Source organism: Papaver somniferum, unplaced genomic scaffold (genome assembly GCF_003573695.1).
Source record: "Papaver somniferum cultivar HN1 unplaced genomic scaffold, ASM357369v1 unplaced-scaffold_152, whole genome shotgun sequence".
NCBI lineage: Eukaryota > Viridiplantae > Streptophyta > Magnoliopsida > Ranunculales > Papaveraceae > Papaver > Papaver somniferum.
In genome coordinates this window covers 755,370-778,063 of record NW_020624598.1, presented here as the reverse complement: position 1 = coordinate 778,063, position 22,694 = coordinate 755,370, and the positions used below count along the sequence as shown (strand labels likewise).

General features: G+C 37.0%; 2 protein-coding genes and 1 pseudogene across 2 annotated transcripts; 1 reads left to right on the top strand and 2 right to left on the bottom strand.

Moving 5' to 3' along the window:
* Positions 1 to 296: 296 nt before the first annotated feature.
* LOC113336298 lies at positions 297 to 965 on the bottom strand. The gene has a single exon (XM_026582248.1). The coding sequence runs from the start codon at positions 963 to 965 to the stop codon at positions 297 to 299; it is 669 nt and encodes a 222-aa protein (XP_026438033.1).
* A 3,146-nt stretch (positions 966 to 4,111) lies between these two features.
* On the top strand, positions 4,112 to 4,795 carry LOC113336297 (F-box protein At3g07870-like). Its single transcript, XM_026582247.1, has one exon. It carries the CDS (start codon positions 4,112 to 4,114, stop codon positions 4,793 to 4,795), a length of 684 nt encoding a protein of 227 aa, XP_026438032.1.
* Positions 4,796 to 16,135: 11,340 nt separating this feature from the next.
* Positions 16,136 to 16,235, bottom strand: LOC113336582 (annotated as a pseudogene).
* Between the last annotated feature and the right edge of the window lie 6,459 nt (positions 16,236 to 22,694).

The following is a 22,694-nucleotide window of genomic DNA, read 5'->3' as shown; positions in this document are numbered from 1 at the left end:
TCAAATATTCTTTGGAGATTTTTCATCAACAGTAGCAATTGGATCTACTTTCCCTCATCTCGAAGATTGTTGAAGTGATCATTTTTGCACCAACAAGGTGCTTATCCCGTCCATAACCGGTTGAGGATTTATATTCATCTTAATACTTTCTTGAATCTCCTCAACCGAAAGAGTTTATTTGATTTTCGTAGATCTGTTTTTCTTCTTCTTCGTAGTTTCAACAGGAGCACTAGTAGCCTCAATATTGTATTCATCATAGAACTTCTCTTATCATATGCAGACTCTATATTAGACATTCATGTTTTCGCCTTTTCACTTGTTTCCTTAAACCCATTCACAATTACACCTTCCTTAGACATCCCTTGAGTCTCTATCATCTGTCCAATACCATCCTTATCACCATTATTCGCACTAGGTATCCATCCAATGTTAAGAACCTTGTTTGAAGGATCCGTATTACATTTTGCAACATCCGTAGTGCACTTACCTCTTGAATGACCAAAATAAGCACATGATAAGCAAGTAGGGGTTTTCCATGTGTATTCCACTTTCACTTCAAATTCCTTGCCACCAAAAGAGAAAGGGATACTAGAAGGATAATCAAAATCTGCTTCAATCTCTATACAAATTCTAGCAAAGTTCATACGAGTCCTGGCAGATGTATGTTTGTCAGTTAGAAAAGGGATACCTAAGACACTTGCAATCATATTAATTCCCTTTGCATTCCACAAGTGAATTGGGATGTTCATCAAATTCAACCAAATTGGAAATGTCTTCATCTCTTGTATCTCTTGTTCAATAAATAAATGCCAGGGGCGAATCAAGAATAAGCGATTTGAAATAAATACAAAGCCTTTTTCCATTGCAGAGATTTTATCTTCAACCAAATCAAATTCTAATAAGAAAATAGAATCTCCATTGATAGTCAATTTAAAAGCCCCTTTGAGATTCCAAATCTTCTTCATAACAGTCTCTATTGAGTGAAATTTAAGGCGACTTCCCACAAAATACCCAACAAATTTTTTTTCACAAACCCTAATTTCTTCTTCAAAATCAGATTCAGGGATGATGGTTTTCCATTAACACAAAGGGGTTTGTGATAAGACAACTTACTCGCATCAGGATCTTCAATGCTCCCTTTCTCTTTGGGGAAAAGAGATTTCCAATTTGCAGACTTTAAATTTTCATTTGAAACTCAGTTATCTCCACCAGCAGGAGCAGTTGAGAGATGAGGGAAATCCAATTCCATGATTGATCACATTCTCAGTCGAAGGAGAATATGGAAACTTTCTTTGATTTAAATTCAGATGAGAAGAAGGGGCTGGCCGGTCGATTCCGTTCATGGTGAGAAAACGAAAAAAACCTAGAAAAAAATCGCATCTCTATCCCTGCCACACAAGCAGAGAGGAAAGAGATTTCGTATGGTTGCTTTTCCCTTGCTTCTCTTCTACTTGTTTCTACTGCTTTACGAAAATATCGTTCTTCGCTATGCTCCCTCCGCCTTCTCATTCATCGTCGGTCTTCATAATATTCATCATGCATTGGTTTTCTTTTCTAGATACTCCCTTCTCTCCTTATCTCATATTTAACCTGTTTCATTTTAAGGTAATTGTTCTTGATCATGAGGTCGGCATTCTGTCTTTCAAACTTTATTTTTTCTATTGCCAAGTCTCTCTTTCTTCCTCTCTCTTGACTAAGTTCTTTATTTAGCCGTTCGATTTCCTTACTCTCTTTGTCAATATGTTTCTTCGTATTTCTTTGATCTTGCGTTTCGCTATCTTCGTCATTAATTTCTGTTGTTTGAATTAAGCATTTTTTTGACGTTTATCCTCACTGGGGTATATCTTCTGCTTTTCATGTGGGATTTGTCCTTTCCTTGCTATTGGTGTTTCCTCTTCAATTACCCTTATTTTCCCTTCTTCTGTTATTTTTCCCATTTTCGTTTTTCCTCTTTGTTTTTCTTCGGTGCAATTGCTTCCTCCTGGAGTTACTTTGTGTTCAACCTCGTGAATGGACAAAAAAATTTCTTTCGTTTCAGGTATCTCACATGGCATGGTCCACCCTTCGTTTGCACCGATCATGAACACCATCAATTGTTCTTCTTTCTTTTCCTATAACACCTTCTTCTTTTTCTCCTCTTTTTTTTTTTTTTTTTTTTTTAGCTTCTCTTCATAATTATGAACGTCCTTTTCGTTTCAGTATCCCGCATCCTTTTGATATCCATTTATCTCGCCTATTCCACTCGGTATTGGAAACCGTATTGCTTGATGAACGGTCGATGCAACTCCCTTTATTCCATGTATCCATGGCCTGCCTATAAGGTCATTGTAGGGTGAGTCTACATTTACCACACAGAGAATAACTTCCGTCTCCAACTCTGCTGCGAAGATCTTTACAAATAACTCTCCTTTTGGTTTTCACGCAACTTCATTAAATCCGTATATGTTGTAAGTGGATGGCACGAGGTCAGAATCCTTGTACCCTGTAGTCTTCAATGCATGATAAAAGAGAATATCGACTAAGATCATGTCTATCGCCCAAATTTTCCTTCCATTGATAGGGTCGTCCTCCCATCTTGAGTGTTTACCAAAGGTTAAGGTTATAACCAATGGATCTGTATGCGAAGCTCCTCCTTCGAGTGCGTCCAGGGCTGAGAAGGAAATTTCCATCTTTTTCCATATCCTCAGAATCCTTTGCTCTCACAATAGTAACCATATATATGAACATCATAGATTTCATCGTCTTCTGTTACTGCTGCAGTCGCATCACCGATCATCAACTGCCGCATCATAACTTCTATCTCCAGAAAATTTTCATCATCTGCACTGCAAAAGTCCCACGTGTGCATTTTCCCCTCTTCCCAAACCTGTTCCCAACAACGTTCTGTATTCTCTCGTCCTCTTCCTCATCTTCGTCATCATCGTCGTCATCAGATTGAAACATCGATTCACCTGGATGAGATTCATTGAGTGAGCTCACTGACGATCCATCATCTTCTTCATCTGAATGAGAAACAATGTAATCACTGGATTCTGGGCAGTAGTGATCGAACCACTGTTTGTACCCGAAATTTCTTTTAGGCATTCAACGCGATGATTTGATGTTGATCATGATGAATTAGGGCTAAAAACGATTGAAAACAAATAAGAAATAAAGATTTAACGTGGTTCGGCAAGTGTTGCCTACATCCCCGGAAGAATGCCATAAGGGAGTTATTATATTTATATTGATATGTGATTACAATAATTTGGTTAGCTAACCTAGAATTCCATCCTTTTAGGATTTAGGATACATGTATTTGTAGTATTATATAACCCTAATTCTGATTTAAACTTGATATGCAAACAACTTGGACAACAAGACTTCTGGAAATTTCTGGAATCTTGCTTGATTAGTGTAGGCTGCACATGGGTTGAATTGGGTCGGTTTTGTTTTGGCCTCACCCACCACCCAACTCACTAATGGTCTGTTGAATAATAGGATTTCCGTGTATTTTATACACGATACAAACAACCACCTTGCCTATACATCACAAGCTGCACCACCGACTATCACGAGAAATAGTCTAGAGGAAAATCGATAACACTGGAAGTTTCTGTTTATCATGACAAATTTTAGCCAGCTCTATTCTTCATGAAACCAAAGCGGTTTCTGAATGTTGACGTCATTATACTGCTTTCCCTTATTTAACTTAAAGGTTCGTTAGCTTTCCCTATTTATTTAATTTAGGGGTCGTTTGCTTTCCTTATTTATTCAACTTAGGGTTCGTTTGCTTTCCCTATTTATAAGTTGTCACTTCCTCGTTGAACAGCTTAGAATCCATAACATGGAAAAACTACACCATGATATCATACTGAACATTGTCTCTCGTTTACCATACCAATCCATCATCAACTGCAAACTAGTTTGCAAACCCTGGCGTGATCTGCTGAGTAATACCAACGCAGGTCTCCTTTTTGTGTTGGATAGACATATCTTCTGCTATGGAGGAGAGCAGTATTGTGATGATATAAATATCCAAGAGAAAGAATACTCCTATAAGACACTTCTCAAGATGGATATTTTTTATCCCCTTGATGACCAGTTAGAACCCTTGTGGGCTTCGTCGAAGATGGTTGGTTCTTGTAATGGGTTGGTATGTTTCAAGATATCAGACAAGAACACCCGGGTGCAAGATCCCATCTACATCTGTAATCCTGTTACCCGAGAATATGTTTATCTCCCAAAATACATCCATGGTGGTGATAGAGATTCTCGTTATCGTGGTTTTTTTATTTGTGGGTTCGGTTACAATTATTCCACTCATGAGTATAAAGTTGTTAGAATCTATTATAGGTCTGGTATGTCTTTGGACGTTAGCAAAGTGCAAGTATACACCCTTGGTAGCGGTCAAGGGTGGAGGGATAAAGGAAATATCACCCACCTTCTAAGTCCAATTACCTCTTGTGTTTGTGCAAATGGAGCCCTTTACTGGTCTGGATACGGCAAGATAATGGCATTCGACTTAGCAGACGAAGAGTTCAGAGTAATTCCTTTACCGCCTGTTTCGGAGGAGGTTTCCGGTGCAGTTTGTCTAAGACTATTGAGAGGGTATGTATCTGTTGTTCATTTTATCGAAGGAGATGAACCAACATCTATTCATGTATGGGTATTAAAGAAAAAGAAAAAATATACTAGTTCAGAAACTAGAGAACCCGTATTCGACGATTTGTGGTATTGGAATGAAGAGTTTAGTTTCTCATGTGGTACGAGGGACGATATATATCTTCCATTTGCAGTTACAAAGAGTAATTAAGTTCTAATGTGGCGAAGGGGATTTCTCTTTTATTATGATCCACAAACTACAATTACAACCAAACTTTGGGGTGAGGACTGGATGTTTTTCAATATCACAATTCCGCACTTGAACAGCCTTGTTTCGCTCCAAGCATTGGGAGAGAGGTCCAAGAGAAGGATATAACAAAGATAAATTCTAAGCAAGGAATTTATGTCCTTGCTGTTATATAGTCATAGATGAAAGGTATAGGAGATTTCCCATTTTTTGTGCCGTGTTATTGCTTTTTCTAGCTTGTGGTTCTTCTCTGCATTCTCGTGAACCACTTTTTCTTGCTTTTTTCTTTGACTGTTCGAAACATTTCTCTGGTGAATGCTGCAGTTTGTGTCCCGCGCGTGTGCTTCTTTCTAATATTCAAAGAATTACCATCACCTGTAGCATTTCGACTAGATCAGGCCCCAAAGTATCCACAAGAGAATGAATTACAAGCCCCACTCTTTTGATTATTGCAAACAATATGCATGAGTGTTTTAGTGGCTTCCATCGTAGAACTCGATCGACTGGAGTAATCTTCATCCCATTCGACATGAATTCTATGTTTATTGATCTTGAATTGGCTACTGCTCGAGCCTTTACGGTTGACTGCGAAAAATTCTGCTGCATGACAATTCTACTGTTCTCGTAGAAGTAATAAAATAAGTTGCGCAGAAGATTATGTTCTTGAAAAGCAGCTGCAGCGGTTGCAGTCAAACTTTTGGAATTTACAAGTAAAGTTATGTTTTTACAGTTTTCTTGATTCATGTATCAAGAAAAAATTAAACTAAAACTCTATATTACACTTCGCTACACAATGTTATCACTCTATCACTCTCTAGTATAGAGAGATCTCCTTTTATCTATCGAAATTTCCAAAAATTTCTTCTCCGTTCTTTCTATCTTAAGAGCATCTCCAATAGAAGGTAGAAGATTTATTTTTAATGACACACGGGATTTTAAACTTTTATTTTAACTATATCCATTTCTAATAGTAGGTCTTACAAAATAGGAGGGATGAAATATTACTTTTGAAGGTTTTGGAGAAGGAAAATTTTCAACCGGATTTTACCTTATCCTAGGGTCCAAAGTTCTTTGAAAACAATGAAATTACTAATATACCCCATTGTTTAAATACGTGTGAAATAACATACTTCTACCTAATCGGGATTTTATTTATCTCGAGGTCCAAATTTAATTAAAACATATAAAGGAGCACAAATTTGAGTACATATCTGCTACACTCTTTACAAATTTGAGTACACATCTGCCACACTGCTTACAAATTTGAGTACATATTGCTACACTGCTTACAAATCTGAGTATATATCCACTACACTACTTACAAATCTGAGTATATATCTTCCGCACTGCTTACATATAGAGTATGTATCCGTTGGACATATTGAACCTGTAAATGTGACCAGAATATAACAATATTAAAACACAACAACAAAACTAGCATTTATTTCAGTATTTCGCATACGTACTCATGGATCAAACCAAAATAAATTGGCAAAACTATGAATAAAACAGAATCAAAAAAAGTTTTTATCCGTACGCCATATACGTATTGCGGATTCATAAACTAAAAATTGATTGCATGTCAAGAAGTGATGAATCCATGAATATAACCTAACCAAAGCACATACTTCAATAGTTCACATAAGAACTCATGGATCAAATAAAAAAAAGTGGCAAAACTCTGAATAAAACAGAATCAGAAAAGTTTCAACCAGTACGACATATTTGTATTGCGAAATTCATGAACTAAAACTCAACTGCTTGTCAATAAGAAGTGATGAATCCATAAAATCTAACAGAATCAAAGCACATATTTCATCCATATATGTACCCTGGATCAAACCAAAAAAATAAGAGAAAACCTATAAATTCATAGTAAACACAATAAGAAAACAATACATCATATATGTACTGATGGTTGATATACAAAGGAAAACTGGCAAAAAAAAACCATAGAAATATCAGATCTACTAATGAAATAAACATAAAACATGATTTTATATTGAGATCTAAATTTGTTTCATCAAATCCACCAGTATTTCATATATGTACCAATGATTAATACACAAAAGCAACTTAAAAGCATATCAAAAACAACCAAAATGAAACTAAAATCAGCTGCATGTGAAAACCAAGTAATGAATCTATAAAAAAAATAGAATCAAAACACTTTTTTTCAGTATTCCATATATATACTTCTAGATCAAAGAACAAAAATATCCAAAACTACAAAAATAACAAAACTAAAGCATAATTTTTCAGTACACCATATATGTACTGCTGATTCATAATCTAAATTTCAACTGCATGTGAAAAACAAGTAACGAATCTATGAAAAAATAGATCGAAACACTTTTATTTGAGTATTCCATATATGTACTTCTGGATCAAACAAGAAAAATCTCCAAACTATAAAAAACAACAAAAATAGAGCAGTATATTTCAGTATACCAAATATGTATTGTTGATTCATAGTCTAAAAATCATATGCATGTGAAAAACAAGAGACACATCATGAGATCGAACTACCAAAACCGCAAAAAGAAAGTGAAAACACCATGAAATCGATCGATTTTCCATGATTCCGTTGAGAAACAAAAAAAAACAAAGAATAACTGGAAAAAAGATTACATAACATACCTGTAAAACCACGAAACATCTTTACAAACCCTAGGTCTAAATTTCATAAGCGGCACCAGCAGAGAAGAGGAGAGGGAGAGAGAGGGAGAGAATGGATCTGACAAGAAAAAGAAAATTGAGAAAAGATGGCTTTTATTTCTGTTATATATAGTGAAGGCTATTTTGGGAATTCTTAAAATGCACGTAATAGGTTACACACATGTGCAGGATCTGTGCTTAAAAATTGGGTCCATTTTCCTCTTTTCTTTTAATTATAGACCTCCGATTACTGGGCTTTAGTGGTGGACCTGCCACTAACTAAGAACACTATAATAGTACACTATAATATTTTTATTTGGTATAAAATACACCTTTAGTTTGATTTTTAAAAGGGTATGGGACTATAATACCTTTTAGGTATCTTATGAGTGGATGATTCAAATTTGGTATTATAAACCTAAATGCATGTATTATCTACGTGGGCATATATTAAAATATATACTGAAAAAAAATTGATTCCATAAATTTTTGATTTAATATGCCTTTAATTATTTGCAATTGTACATAATTTTTGATTTATATAGGTGCAGTGTTACTAAAAAGATAGCTTTATGTATGTCAAGATTTAAAAGTCAATCAATTTAAGAGAACTATGTTGAATCCAGTTTGCGTAGCACCTTATAAACATTACATATTTGTTGGTGGTGCTTGGACTAGTACTTAAGTGTAGTATGCAACCAGTGCCACGCGCCAAGTCTAATGGATATCTTTTATATGGTGAGGTGGGGCTTCGCCCCATCACCCAGATGCATCTAAAATTTGTAAAAAGATCTCTATTAGTCTGATTGATTTGAATGGGTGAGAAAATTTGATGCCCTTTGATAATCCAGCTATATATATGCATAGTTTGAAAAGATTCAGATACGGCGAAAATATTCTTACCATAGTATAAAACCAAAAGAATTAACCAAATTTTTATTCATTTCTATATTCAATCTTTATTTATTGTTATATTCAAAATTTTGTTCAAATTGTATTCAAGTTGGATTTTTTTTAAACTTTGCCTTATGATAAATCACCAGCGTAATATATCGTGGCATCATTCTTACAAACCTATTAGATCATGAAAGTAATAAAGTACCTAATATATTGTAAGTTGTATGGGTCTTGTCAATTGACATGAGAAACTTATGCCTGTTCACTGAAACATGGTTATGCCTTGCAACCATCCCAAGGGAGGCTCCAGTTAGCAATTGCGACTTATTACTAACGTACATATCATTCAATAGATTAACAATTGTAATGAAACCTGTGCAGTTTAAAAATTTTACAACTTCGTTTTTGTTATATAAAGTTCGCCACCAATCTATTAGAGAATAATAATATGTTTCCTCTGCGAATCACTTACTAATTCATTGTAAAACGTCCTGGGGAATATGGGGCTATTTTGCCAGAAAATTCTTTGTGGTATGGGAGACGCCTCCGGATTTAATTAGTTTGGTGAGTTCTTAGCCTATGATTAGAAATTCTTCTCGGAAAGCTCTAGTTCTTAAAGTTTTACCGGCTGCAATTATTTGGTTTATTTGATAGGAGCGTAATTAATAGCCTTTTAAGATAAGAGTAAGGAGGTGAAGGGGATTATTGAGTAAGTGAAGTTTACATTGTCTAAATGGTTATATAGGCACAGTGTCTTTAATGGAATCAACATCCCGCAATTCACAAGTTGGAAAGAAGTGACTTTTCCACCTCCCTTATTTGATTTTGTTATTGGAAGGAAGCTTTGCAGTGTCAGGTTTGGGTTGGTTCTTTGTTTTGTGGTGTTTTTCTTTTGACCATTTGTTTTGGTCTGTGCTTTGGGTTACATCCCATTCTCCTTTTTCTTTTTGGTTGGTGCGTTTTGGTTTAGAAAACATATTTCATGTACTTTAATCCTTCATTTATACAACCTTTAATTTACCGATCAAAATAAATAAATAAATATATGTTTTAAATTTAATGAATTCAAAGATAAACACTTCCTTTAATTATAATCTATATCCATAAGTGTATATGTGTGTACACTTTATTATTAATCTCGATCAACAGTGGCATGTCAAGATCTCTTTTTATACTCTCTTCCACTTCATTATTATATTCATTCAACATAATCAACGATGGCGTATCACTATCGCTCTTTGTATTCTATATATCCTACACGTATAATTTTCTCTTTGTGGTGTTAGAAACCATGATAGTGAAGTTATCTAAAATCGTCTCTCTAGATCCAAAAAAAATAGTTTATGAATAACAAATGTGAGAATCTGAAATGTCATTTTCCTGTCCAACATATAGATTCATATATCAGAGTAGATCTCGAACTTGACCGAATGATTAGTCTTTTGACTAAGATCAGACAAAAGAAACTGCGGATACTATATATACAGAGATCATACTTTAAGCAGAAGATGTTGAACTTTCATAGAAAAACAAACCTTATTAATAACCATGGAAACAATAATGTGCATGCTTGCATATACACTTTATAGTGGCTTCAATTCCAATAATTTTATGCCTCATTTTCACTCTGAGTCCTTGCAAGTGCTTATGAGGACAGAGTAATGGAGTTTGATCTTTCACTAATACATGGATATATGCTTTGTATAGAACAAATAATTTGAATACACCATTATTTAAAACTTTTAAGTAGACATCGATATATTACAGTAAAATCACTTGATATATTCAGCCTAAAAAGAAAGGAAAAAAACAAGGTGAACATCATGAATTGAATGAAAGCTCCACCACAAATGAGCATAACAGGTTTACCGACCTCTTAAAGTTTCAAACCGTTTTTACAGCATTCGTTTTGCCATTTACATCATTAAACAACAATCCTAAAATGGAGAATTCACATATTACACTATTTTCAAATATCTCTATGCCTGCGAGCATTTCATATTTCCTTACTTGGTGGTCATTTATCGAAAAGAAGAAAATGAATTATAGTACCATCCCCTAAATGCACTATTTATTTTAACATACCGAAAAAAATCACATGAAAATCTTGATTCTTCTATCATACAATTAAGTAACCGGAGCTAATTAAGGACATATGATTTCAGTACTTCTTCTAACATACAATTAAGTAACCGGAGCTAATTAAAAACACATGATTTCAGAAAATTGTTCAAGCATTGCATACTATATAACTATGGTAAACAATAGTGACAATACCAATTTTGTTGCCAAAGCACATGCATATAACAGAGTAAATCAACAACATCAATAAAAGTAAAAATTGTGATATCTTTTTTTTGTCCCTGAAACTGCATGGTTAGGTCTCCATAGGTATTATGCTTGATACATTTTTTTTCGAATAATGGATTATTTTTTTTGTTGGAAAGTTTCTCTTTGATTATATCTATCCATTCACTTAAATATCACTCATCTTTGAATAATGTCCAGATATCTTTTAAACATATTCGACTCAACTCAGTTTTTCTATATCCAATTTATGCCTTTTAACTGTCGTTTTTCATTCAATTCGACGTTGCCATGTTATGGAAGATTCAGAATGTTCTTTTATATGTATTAAAAAGTTGAAAATGGATATACCCTTACTTGAAAATCTGCACGGAACAAAAAGCTAATGGAAAAGGTATTTACCAAAGCTCGTTAAAATGCAGAACTGCAAGCATAGTGTGTTGCAAAGCGTAGTTCCAAGACAATGGAGCAGTTCCAAGCCAGAGACTAAACCAATGTCAAGTACAACCCAAAAATATTCTTAGCCGGACCCAAATCCTTCATCTCAAACTCTAAACTCAATTGTTTCTTCAATACATTAATTTCTGACTTGCTCTTGGCAGTTATGAGCATGTCATCCACATAGAGTTAAAGATAAACAAAACTTCCATCTGGAAACTTCTTAAAGTATACGCACTGATCGTATTCACTACGAATATAATTTTGTTGCAACATAAACATATCAAACCTCTTGTACCATTGTCTTGGTGATTGTTTCAAACCATACAATGATTTCTCAAGTCAACACATAATCTTCCTTACCAACAACTTCATAACCAATGGGCTGTGACATATAAATTTCTTCCACCAAATATCCATGCAAGAATGTTTTCTTCACATCTAATTGCTCGATCTCTAAGTCAAACTTGCGCCATAAATGCTAAAAGGAATCGGATAGAAGTGTGTTTCACATCCGCAGAGAAAACTTCATTATAATCCACACCTTCCCTTTGTGCATATCCCTTATCCACTAACCTTGCTTTGTATCGACCACTAACAATACCTTTGGAATCTGGAATTACATCATTTACCTTATAGACCCACTTGCACCCAATCTTCTTTTGACCCTTAGGAAACTTAACAAGTTCCCAAGTGTGATTCTTGTGAGGAGACTTCATCTCCTCATCCATGGTTGTTTTCCACTCAATTGCATGAATATTACTCATTGCCTCCTCAAAGGTAAACGACCCATCCTCAAAAAAAGATAGCGTGTAAGACGCATACTCATCAAAACCATAACGAACTGGTGTACGTCTCTCATGTTGAGACGTCAAGGATGGAATATTCTCAACTTGTTGCTGTGTAAATTCATCACTAGGAACCTGAAACTCAACTTTATCTTCTACAAGAATTTTTTTTCTTCTTCTATAGTAGATGAACTAGGAACTCTTTGCTCCATCTGCATCGAATCATCTTCAACACCGCCACTACTATCACTTTGAATTTGAGAGTCCCAACCTGTGAACTTTCTTGAATCAAGTATTGCTTTGTCATTAAAGGTGACATCACGAATAATTATGAACTTATTCAATTCTGGACACCATAGACGGTATTCATTCACACCTTATGGATAACCTAAGATAATTGCTTTATTTAACCATAACACCCAACTTATCTTCTTTTACATGAAAATAGGCTGGACAACCAACCACCCTTAAATTAGAATAGTTCACGAAATTACCGGTCCATACCTCCATAGGTGACTTACCTTTAATAGTTGTTGATGGTGATCGATTCACTAAATAGCACGTCGTATTCACTGCTTCATCCCACCAAATAATGTCTAGACTTGTGTTTGACAACATGCACCGTGCTTTCTCTAGCAACGCTCGGTTCATTCTCTCTGCTATTCCATTTTTTTGTGGTGTACCCTTGACTATGAAGTTCCAAACGATGCCTTGTTCCTCACAAAACTCCTTCAATGGCTCTTCAATGTATTCACCGCCATTATCGTAACGTATCTTCTTAACCACACGACCAAGTTGTTTATCTACCATGGTCTTCCACATACTACACCTCGGTGACTTCATTCTTATGCTTCATGGTGTAAAGCAAAACTCTCCTCGAAAAGTCATCGATAAAGGTCAGAAACCACCTTGCACCTCCCTTAGAAACTGTACGAGAGGGACCCTAAACATCCGAATAGATGTCATCTAACATACCCTATGTGTGATGTGATAGACGCATTTATGTGTCTAATTTGTCCTCAATGTTTCGTATTGTTGGTACTTGTTTTCGTCCTTATTATGGTGTTTTGAGTATTTTTAGGTATTTTTGGAAAATAAATATTGTTGGAAAAATCGACTCGAAAAATCACTCGGAACACCCCCGGAGGACACTTGTTATACGGAGCCCAGATTTGGTTAAGGGGCACCTCAATTACTAAGGGGTACCCCAAGTCACCCCCAAACCAGGAAGCTGATATTCGCACCCCATAGCTGGTTAGGGGGACACCATCTTCTTCGTTTGAAAAATAAATTTGGCGGGAAAAAGAAGCATTGAAACTGGATGAAGTTTCGATCGAAATTTGAAGCAGTTCTGGGAAGACTAAAGGGCTGAAACTTAATGGGTAGTTGTGATATGTCCTAACAAAGCTGGTATGGGTGTTTGTTTCGACCCAATTTGGCTGGAATTGCCGTGGTGAAGAAAACAGGGAGTACGTGGCCGGAAAACTCCATCACGGGATTACAACAAATTGAAACGTGTACTGCTCGTGTTTGGATGGAGTTTGGACTCTGTAGAGGAGTGTAGAAGGAAAATAAGGAAGGTTGGACAGCTACAGATGCTCGGATGAAGAAAAAAATATTACTGCCGAATAATAGAGAATTTTTGGTATTTAACTCGAGATTCGAGGGGGCTGTTGAATATAAATAGGCTGCTGGGATATCATAGAAGGGACAGAGAGATTGGGAGAAGTTTAGAGCACCACTGAGTCAAAAAAAGCGAATTTGCAGAGAGACCACCTGTTGCTGCTGCTGCCATTGAAGAACACTGAAGAACACGAAGAACAGACTCGCCACAACCGTCGTTTTTAAACAGTGTCAGCGACTCATATTGTGGGTCGCAGATCAGAGATAGACTTAAAAAACGCAACAGTACAGTAACGGCTCTTTGTAACGGCTTTTGCAATAGTTATAAGCATTGCAAACCCGATTTTTATTATAATTATCCCTTATTCATCATTTGTAACCCTTTGAGCATAAATGAAATCAAATTTTGAGCGTGTTTCCAACATGATGAGCGGCTAATTCTATCGTAACCAAGGCAATGGATGAAGTTATTCACACATGAACAATGGGTAACTATTTCATTTTCTCTAATATTTAATTATAATTCACTCAATCACTGCTTTTGCAGAGTTCTTAAAAGTTTACATAATTTTCTTCATTAGTTGTGATTTAATTAGATAGGTTATGTTTTGGTTAGATAATCTATGCTTAAGGGATACAATTAATTTTTGAGAATATGTTTGATTATTTGTGGATTAAGAAATAATGGATTAAAAGGATAATTAGAGTTATGAAATATTTGACATCATTCATGTGTAATAGTGGATTCTAGTGTCTTGGTTATTTTCCAATCACTTGAAACCAATTTTGAGTTAAGTTTTCTATATTTTTAAGTTCTATTAAGTCTAGAATTCATTGCCTTCACAAGCCTCAACGAACTCTTTACTATAACATCATTGAAAATATCATCAATTTTTGGTGCCGCCGACGCGGGATTGTCTTTAGGATGGAGTTTTTAGATTTTTTTATTTATTTAGTTAGTTTTAGTTTTTTTTGTTCTTCTTTACGTTTTTGGGTTTTTGTCTTTTCCTTTCAGATTTTGGGAATTTGGAGCGAAAGAAATTTTTGCCAAAGCTTTTGGCGAATATTCAAAGACTTGAAGTAAAAGGAAAAGCGAAAGGAGGTAAAGAAGAAGAATTTTTTTTTATAGAAAAAGAGAGAAAAAAAGGAGAGTGTTATTTTATTAGATTGTATTAGGAATTCTTTTTATTTTGTATTTTTCTTTTTGCACTTTATTTTTTGGACCTTTCTTTTGGACTTTGTACATTTGGACATTAATTTTTTTAAACCCTAAGGAAGGGTATATTAAATATTAAACTGTTTGCAGAGAAGGACGGTGATTACGATATCACCTCGGCCCCTCGGGTTCGTACACAACATAGGAGTTGTGGCCCGAGTCGACGACAACGGTTCATCCCCCGTCTGGAACGGGAGGTAAGTTTGTCGAAACACTCGTGAATCCCCTGTCAATGAGTTATTGTATTCCTTCGTTTGCATATATGCTAAGGAACTGAAAACGGCTGTTTTAAATTCCTAGTAAAGGGCAAGAACTGGCCATACAAGATAAGGGTTCGGATTTCATCACCATTCTCTTCTTTCCCGCCTAAGGAAAACGAAACCAAACGCGAACCTAAGCTTTAAAATTTGGAATAGATTGAGACCAATAGGGTAACGAGCTTAGTAGGAAAGTCGTTCGAAAAATATTGGTTACTCTTTTAGCATACTTCGAAGTTCATGATGGTCTCTGTGAGTTGAATGCGTGACTGCGCCGCCTTGTGATAGCGGTGAGGACTTGGGTATCAAAGCTCCACTGAGCTTCCCTCGCCTCGATTCAACTTACTTTGACTCGGATTAACTCCAGAGGGGTTTTCTTAAATTCTAACGAATTTCCTTTCGAAGGATTAGAAGCTGGTCTAGAAACAATCTAAGTGGAGCCATCATGCTTTTTGTTTGCTAGAATTCAGTAGGTTTGCTGTGGTGGAGTCAGCCTTGTTTGTGTTTGCATAGAACTTCCCTTCCCTTTTAAGGCTTTTCTTTTTAGTTTTGTTTTTCTAGTGTATGCCCGAGGTAGAACGGGCTTGGAAAAGAAACACTCTAGGTCGTCTGATTAGTGATAAACCTAGTAGTTCTTCTTGTGAAGGCGGGGAGCTCGAAGACTCTTCTTTAGAGAGCCCCGTTTTTGGAAACTTCAGTTTTGAGAATCTTCTTCTTTGTGAAGAAATTACTCATAATCCTTCGGTAGTGCCAGAAATGGCAACTTTAAAAGCTTTATTGAACCCAACTAAGACCTCTCGTCCGTCTTGTATCATGTTAGCTGAAACCGAGGCAAATTATGAACTCAAACCTGGGACTTTACAGATGCTCCAAACCTTTTTAGGAAAAGAGAATGAGAACCCCTATTTTCATGTTAGGGAATTTGAGGAAGTATGTAGTACTCTGAAAATTAAAAACCTTAGTGATGATGCACTGAAACTTAGTTTATTCCCCTTTTCCTTAAAAGATAAAGCCAAATCTTGGCTGTATAGTTTGGATTCTCAGTCAATTGAAACCTATGAACAACTTACATCTGCCTTTATACATAAGTTTTTCCCAAGGCACAAAACATCGTCTATTAGGACACAAATTTGTACTTTTGCTCAACAAGAGGGAGAATCTTTATATAGATATTTAGAAAGGTTCAATGACTTAATTTCTCAATGTCCTCATCATGGTTTAGATAAGGTTAGGTTAGTTCAGATCCTCTACGAGGGTTTAGATTATTCAACAACAACCATGGTTGAGTCCTTATGCACAGGTGGGTTTGAGAATAAAACTGTTGATGAGGCGATGACATTTTTGAATGAAATCGCCAATAAAACCCAACAATGGGAAAATAATAGGGAACCCCAGAAAACAATTCTTCTAAGTAGAGGAAATCTCAATAGGATGGAAGGATCCTATGAGTCAGATGCTAAAATAGCAGCCATAGCCAAAAGGTTAGAAGCATTGGAGTTGGATCATTCTAGTGGTACTAGTGGTAGAATAGAGCCTTTTTGGGAAGACCATACTGTTGAAGAGCAAGCCAATGCTCTTTATAACAACACTAGATTCGATAAACGCCAGAAGTTTGACCCTTATTCAGAAACCTATAACCCTGGCTGGAGAAACCATCCCAACCTTTCTTGGTCTAAGGGCCAGAATCAAGGTCAGTCTAGTAACTCTCAAGCTCCCCCAGGTTTTGGCTATCCTAAGAATCCTTCAGCCCCGGCACAGTTTCAGAACCCTTCGGATAAGAAGATTATGAGTTTAGAAGAGTCTCTTGCTTTGTTAACTCGTAACACTATGCAGTTTCAGCAATCTGTTGCTCAAGGTATAGAAGAAAAAGAGAATAGGTCAGGCTAACTCTCAGGCTATTTCCGAGTTGAAAACCCAGGTTAGTCATATAAAAGTCTTTAAGAGAAAGAGGTAAGTTTCCTAGTCAAACTCAACCAAACCCTAGAGGAATTAATGAAATAGGTGAAAGACCATCCGATCATGTAAATGCTATTAAAACCCTTAGGAGCGGTAGAGAGATAGACAACAAGGTTTCCATGCCTAATAGTGAACATGCTTGTTCACCCTTCTGAGCCAGAGAATGAGAAACTGATAGAGTCTCCAAAGAGACCAATGAGGGTCCTGCTGAGCCCGGCTTTGTTCCCAGAGCCCCGTTTCCCCAGCTGCTAGTTCCGACTAAGAGGGAGTCCAACTTTAATGATATATTGGAGGTTTTAAGCAAGTTACTATCAACCTACCATTGATGCGATTAAGCAGATTCCGGCTTATGCCAAGTTCCTTAAGGACTTGTGTACACGAAAGCGTAAGCTTAGTGTCCAGAAGAAAGCCTTCCTAGCTAGTCATGTGAGTTCCATTATTCAGAATACCACTACTCCTAGTATAAAGACCCAGGGTCCCCTACTATTTCTTGCACAATAGGTAAATACACGTTTGAGAAAGCTTTGCTTGACTTAGGAGCCAGTGTGAATTTACTTCCATACCATGTGTACCTTAAGCTAGGACTTGGTGAGATGAAACCTACCCAGATGACACTCCAGTTAGCTGATAGGTCCGTTAAAATTCCTCGTGGTGTGATCGAGGATGTTCTTATTGAGGTCGACAAGTTTATTTATCCAGTGGATTTTGTTATCCTAGATACCCAACCTGTCCCTGACCCAGAGAACCAGATACCGGTGATTTTAGGTCGCCCATTTTTAGCAACATCCAATGCGATCATTAACTGTCGAACTGGTATTATGAATTTGTCTTTTGGTAATATGACTATTGAGCTGAACATCTTTCACATTAGTAAGCTACCCCATGAACTGGACGACTCGAGCGTAGAAGAGGTGAACATGATAGGCACCTTAGTAGAGGAGTCATTACCAAACACTTTGATAGAAGATCCATTAGAGAAATGCCTAGCTCACTTTGGGATTGATTTTGATGATGATGATGTGATTAATGAGGTGAATGCTTTGTTAGATTCAACCCCTTTGTTAGACACTAGTAATGGATGGAAACCTAAGTTCGAACCTTTACCCGTTTCCGAGTCTACCCTAGTTCCTTCGTTGGAAAAGCCTCCCAAGTTGGACCTTAAACCATTACCAGATACCCTGAAGTATGTGTTTTTAGGCCCATCTGAAACTTTACCTGTGATTATAGCATCCGACTTGGATAGTGATCAGGAAAGTAGGCTAGTGACTGTCCTTCAGAATAACAAGGAAGCTTTAGGGTGGACCATAGCAGACATTAAGGGTATAAGTCCTATTGATTGTATGCATCATATCTATTTAGAGAGTGACACCAAACCTTCTAGGGAGATGCAACGTCGACTGAACCCTAATATGAAAGAAGTTGTTCGAACCGAGGTTCTGAAGCTGTTAGATGCAGGCATTATCTACCCCATTTCAGACAGTAAGTGGGTCAGCCCCGTTCAGGTTGTTCCCAAGAAATCCGGTATTACTGTAGTCCAGAATGATAACAATGAGTTAATCCCAACCCGAATGACCACGAGTTGGCGTGTCTGTATTGACTATAGAAAATTGAACAAGGTCACTAGGAAGGACCACTTTCCCCTTCCCTTCATCGACCAAATGCTAGAGAGATTAGCTGGACGTAGCCATTATTGCTTTTTAGATGGATACTGCGGTTATAATCAGGTTCCTATTGCCCCAGAAGACCAAGAGAAAACCACTTTTACCTGTCCCTTTGGTACCTTTGCGTATAGACGCATGCCTTTCGGCCTATGTAATGCCCCTGCGACCTTTCAGCGTTGTATGATGAGCATATTTTCTGACATGGTAGAACGGTTCTTAGAGGTCTTTATGGATGATTTTTCAGTGTTTGGTTCGTCTTTCGATGAGTGCTTGCATCATTTGTCATTAGTTTTGACTAGGTGTAAGGAAAAGAATTTAGTGCTTAATTGGGAGAAATGTCACTTCATGGTTCGTTCAGGAATTGTTCTAGGGCATATCGTATCTTCAAAGGGTATAGAGGTAGATAGAGCCAAAGTTGACCTTATTAAAACTCTACCGGTCCCAAAAACCGTAAAAGGTATTAGGTCATTCTTAGGGCATGCTGGTTTTTATCGTCGATTCATTAAGGATTTTAGCTTAATTTCTAGACCTCTTTGCAATTTGCTTGCAAAAGATGTTAAGTTTGTCTTTGATGATGCTTGTTTAGAGGCTTTCGAGAAGCTTAAAACTTTACTCACTACCGCCCCCATAGTCCAGGCACCCAACTGGAACCTACCCTTTGAATCATGTGCGATGCTTCAGATTATGCTATTGGTGTTGTGCTAGGTCAGCGTGAAAACAAGTTACTTCATGTAATTTACTATGCTAGTAAAACTCTGAATGATGCCCAGTTGAACTATACCACTACGGAGAAGGCTGTTAGCCATTGTGTTTGCCTTAGACAAGTTTAGACCCTATCTCTTAGGTTCTAAGATCGTAATATTTACTGATCATGCTGCTTTGAAATATCTTTTGTCTAAGAAGGATACGAAACCTAGATTGATTAGGTGGATCCTGTTGTTACAAGAGTTTTCTCCGGACATTAGAGACAAAAAGGGTGCAGAAAATGTAGTAGCAGACCACTTGTCTAGCTTGTTGTGGATACCCTTAATGATTCCCTTCCTATAAGGGACACTTTCCTGATGAACAATTGTTCTTTGTTACCCAATTACCTTGGTATGCGAATATAGTGAACTATCTTGTTACTGGTCGAATGCCCCAACATTGGGGTAAACAAGAGCGTTCTAGATTTTTAGCTGAGGTTAAGCACTTCTTTTGGGATGATCCTTATTTGTTTAAGTATTGTCCAGACCAGATTATTAGGAGATGTATACCTGAGAGTGACCAGTCCAGTATTATTTCCTTTTGTCATGATCATGCTTGTGGGGGTCACTTTAGTGCTAAGAAGACTGCTGCTAAGATATTGCAGTGTGGATTCTATTGGCCTTCGTTGTTTAAAGACTCCCACAGTTACTGTGTTACTTGTGAACGTTGCCAGAAATTAGGAACCATTTCCCGTAGGAACATGATGCCCTTGAACCCTATTTTAGTTGTCGAGGTCTTTGATGTGTGGGGTATTGACTTTATGGGTCCGTTTCCTAATTCTTTTGGTAACCTATACATCCTTGTCGTTGTAGACTATGTCTCTAAGTGGATTGAGGCGGTTGCGTGTAAAACCAATGACCATAGGGTTGTGATTGATTTCTTGAAAAATAATATACTTACACGTTTTGGTACACCGCGAGCTATAATTAGTGATGGTGGGTCGCACTTTTGTAATGGACCTTTTAGGCTTTTGATGAAGAAATATGGTATTACACATAAGGTAGCTACCCCGTATCATCCACAGACTAGTGGTCAGGTTGAGGTTTCCAATAGGGAGATAAAACGTATATTAGAGAAAACAGTTAATCCTAATCGGAAAGACTGGTCGTCTAGGCTTACTGATGCCTTATGGGCTTACCGTACTGCGTTTAAGACCCCCATTGGAATGTCGCCTTATCGGCTGTGTATGGCAAGGCATGTCATTTACCTGTCGAGTTAGAACATAGAGCTTATTGGGCTGTTAAGCAGCTAAACTTTTCTCTTGACAAGGCAGGAGCCCATAGGAAACTCCAGCTCAATGAGTTGGACGAGATTCGTATTGATGCTTACGATAGTGCGAAGGAGTATAAGAACAAAATGAAACTTGTGCATGATAGAAATATTTTAAGGAAGTCATTTTCTCCAGGTCAAAAAGTTCTTCTGTATGATACCCGCTTGCATCTTTTCCCTGGGAAGTTACGTTCTCGGTGGACGGGTCCTTTTATTGTTCGCACTGTCTTTCCTCATGGAGCTTGAGATCGAGACACCGGATGGTAGTAGTTCTTCGAAGGTTAACGGTCAGAGATTGAAACCCTTTTTAGACCCTTTCCTACAGGTGATGTTGAGGAGGTCCCTCTGGAGGACCCTGTTTACCCTTGATTGACCATCGAGGCGTTGTATGTTGTATATTAGTTTTTGATTTTCTTCACCCAGGTACTATCTTTCCAACTTCTCCTCGTGTTATTTTACTTTTGGTATTGCTCTTTCATTAGAAACATTGAGGACAATGTTAGATTTAAGTTTGGGGGTGGGGAAGAACTTTTTAGTTGCACTTTTGAAACTTCTAGCGTCACATGGTATCCGGTTAGCTAAGTTTACATACTGTTTCTCACCGAAAAGATAGAAATTGGAATGCTAGGGATAACAACCTTTTGAGACATTAGAGAAAAAGACATTGAGATCCTTGAAATTCAGGAGAGAACTTGTTCCTTTTAGAGGGTAACCGTGATGGACCTAACCATACATGATGGAAAGGCAAGTAGGTCAGGAAATGCCAGAAAGACAAAGCAACCTCACAATGTAGTCTTAGTTACTGGATTGCGACTCTCTCTCAGTAGAAACTTATCATCATCAACAAGCGGAGCGACATCAAAATCTATGAAGAAAGTTGAAGACGTTTTAGGTTTAGAAGCAACAATAGAAAGAATAATTCAAAAATCAAAGTTGAAGTTATAAGAGCAAATGATATAAGTTGTTAGAATCCATGATACCAAGACATCACAAGTTGCGAAGATCCAAGTTTTGAAAGTCCTTCTCTCATGGCCATGTAAATTTTTGTCTTGTGTAAAAAAAAAAAAAAAAAAAAATAAAAAAAAAAATCAATCGTTACGTTTTTTTAATAAGGCCATAGGGAAGTAGAAATTTACAAGTCAAGGAAGAAATCGAAGAGAAGAGTTAATTGTCAAGGTTCTATGAGGTTCGATAGTTTATCAAAATTTGAAGACCGAAGAAGACGTTGTTTCTACTGAGCACTATGAGAGAGTCGAAGAAAGATACATTTGGTTGCTTTGTTAGTCCGCTTTCAATCTGGCACAAGATCTTTCTAGCACTGGTTTAACTTATCACACGTAATTAGTCCAGTTGTGTAGCAGATGTCCCTCTCATCTTTATCTCTCTCCTAATCTTATCCAGCTATAAAACAGCGGACGCATCTTACAATGTTTATCTAGCTGTGTAGCGGATATATCTTTATCTAGCAGGGTTGCGGATGTGTCTCCCCTTTTCTTCAGTCAGCTGTAGAGATGACACCTTTAATTTCTCTGGCATTCTAGTTACTTGGAGATAGGTTGAGAATATGTATGTCCTCATAGCTCTTTGGATACTTGTGACCAATTAGAAGTAATGGTTTTGTGGGTACACCTCTGCTAAACCCTCCCGAGACTAACTCGGTTTTATTTTTTTTATTAGTTTTGCTCGAGGACTAGCAAATAATAAGTTTGGGGGTATTTGATAGACGCATTTATGTGTCTAATTTGTCCTCAATGTTTCGTATTGTTGGTACTCATTTTCGTCCTTATTATGGTGTTTTGTGTATTTTTAGGTATTTTTGAAAAATAAATATTGTTGGAAAAATCGGCTCGAAAAATCACTCGGAACACCCCCAGATGACACTTGTTATACGGAGCCCATATTTGGTTAAGGGGCACCTCAATTACTAAGGGGTACCCTAAGTCACCCCAAACCAGGAAGCTGCTATTCGCACCCCACAGCTGGTTAGGGGGACACCATCTTCTTCGTTTGAAAATTAAATTTGGCGGGAAAAAGAAGCACTGAAACTGG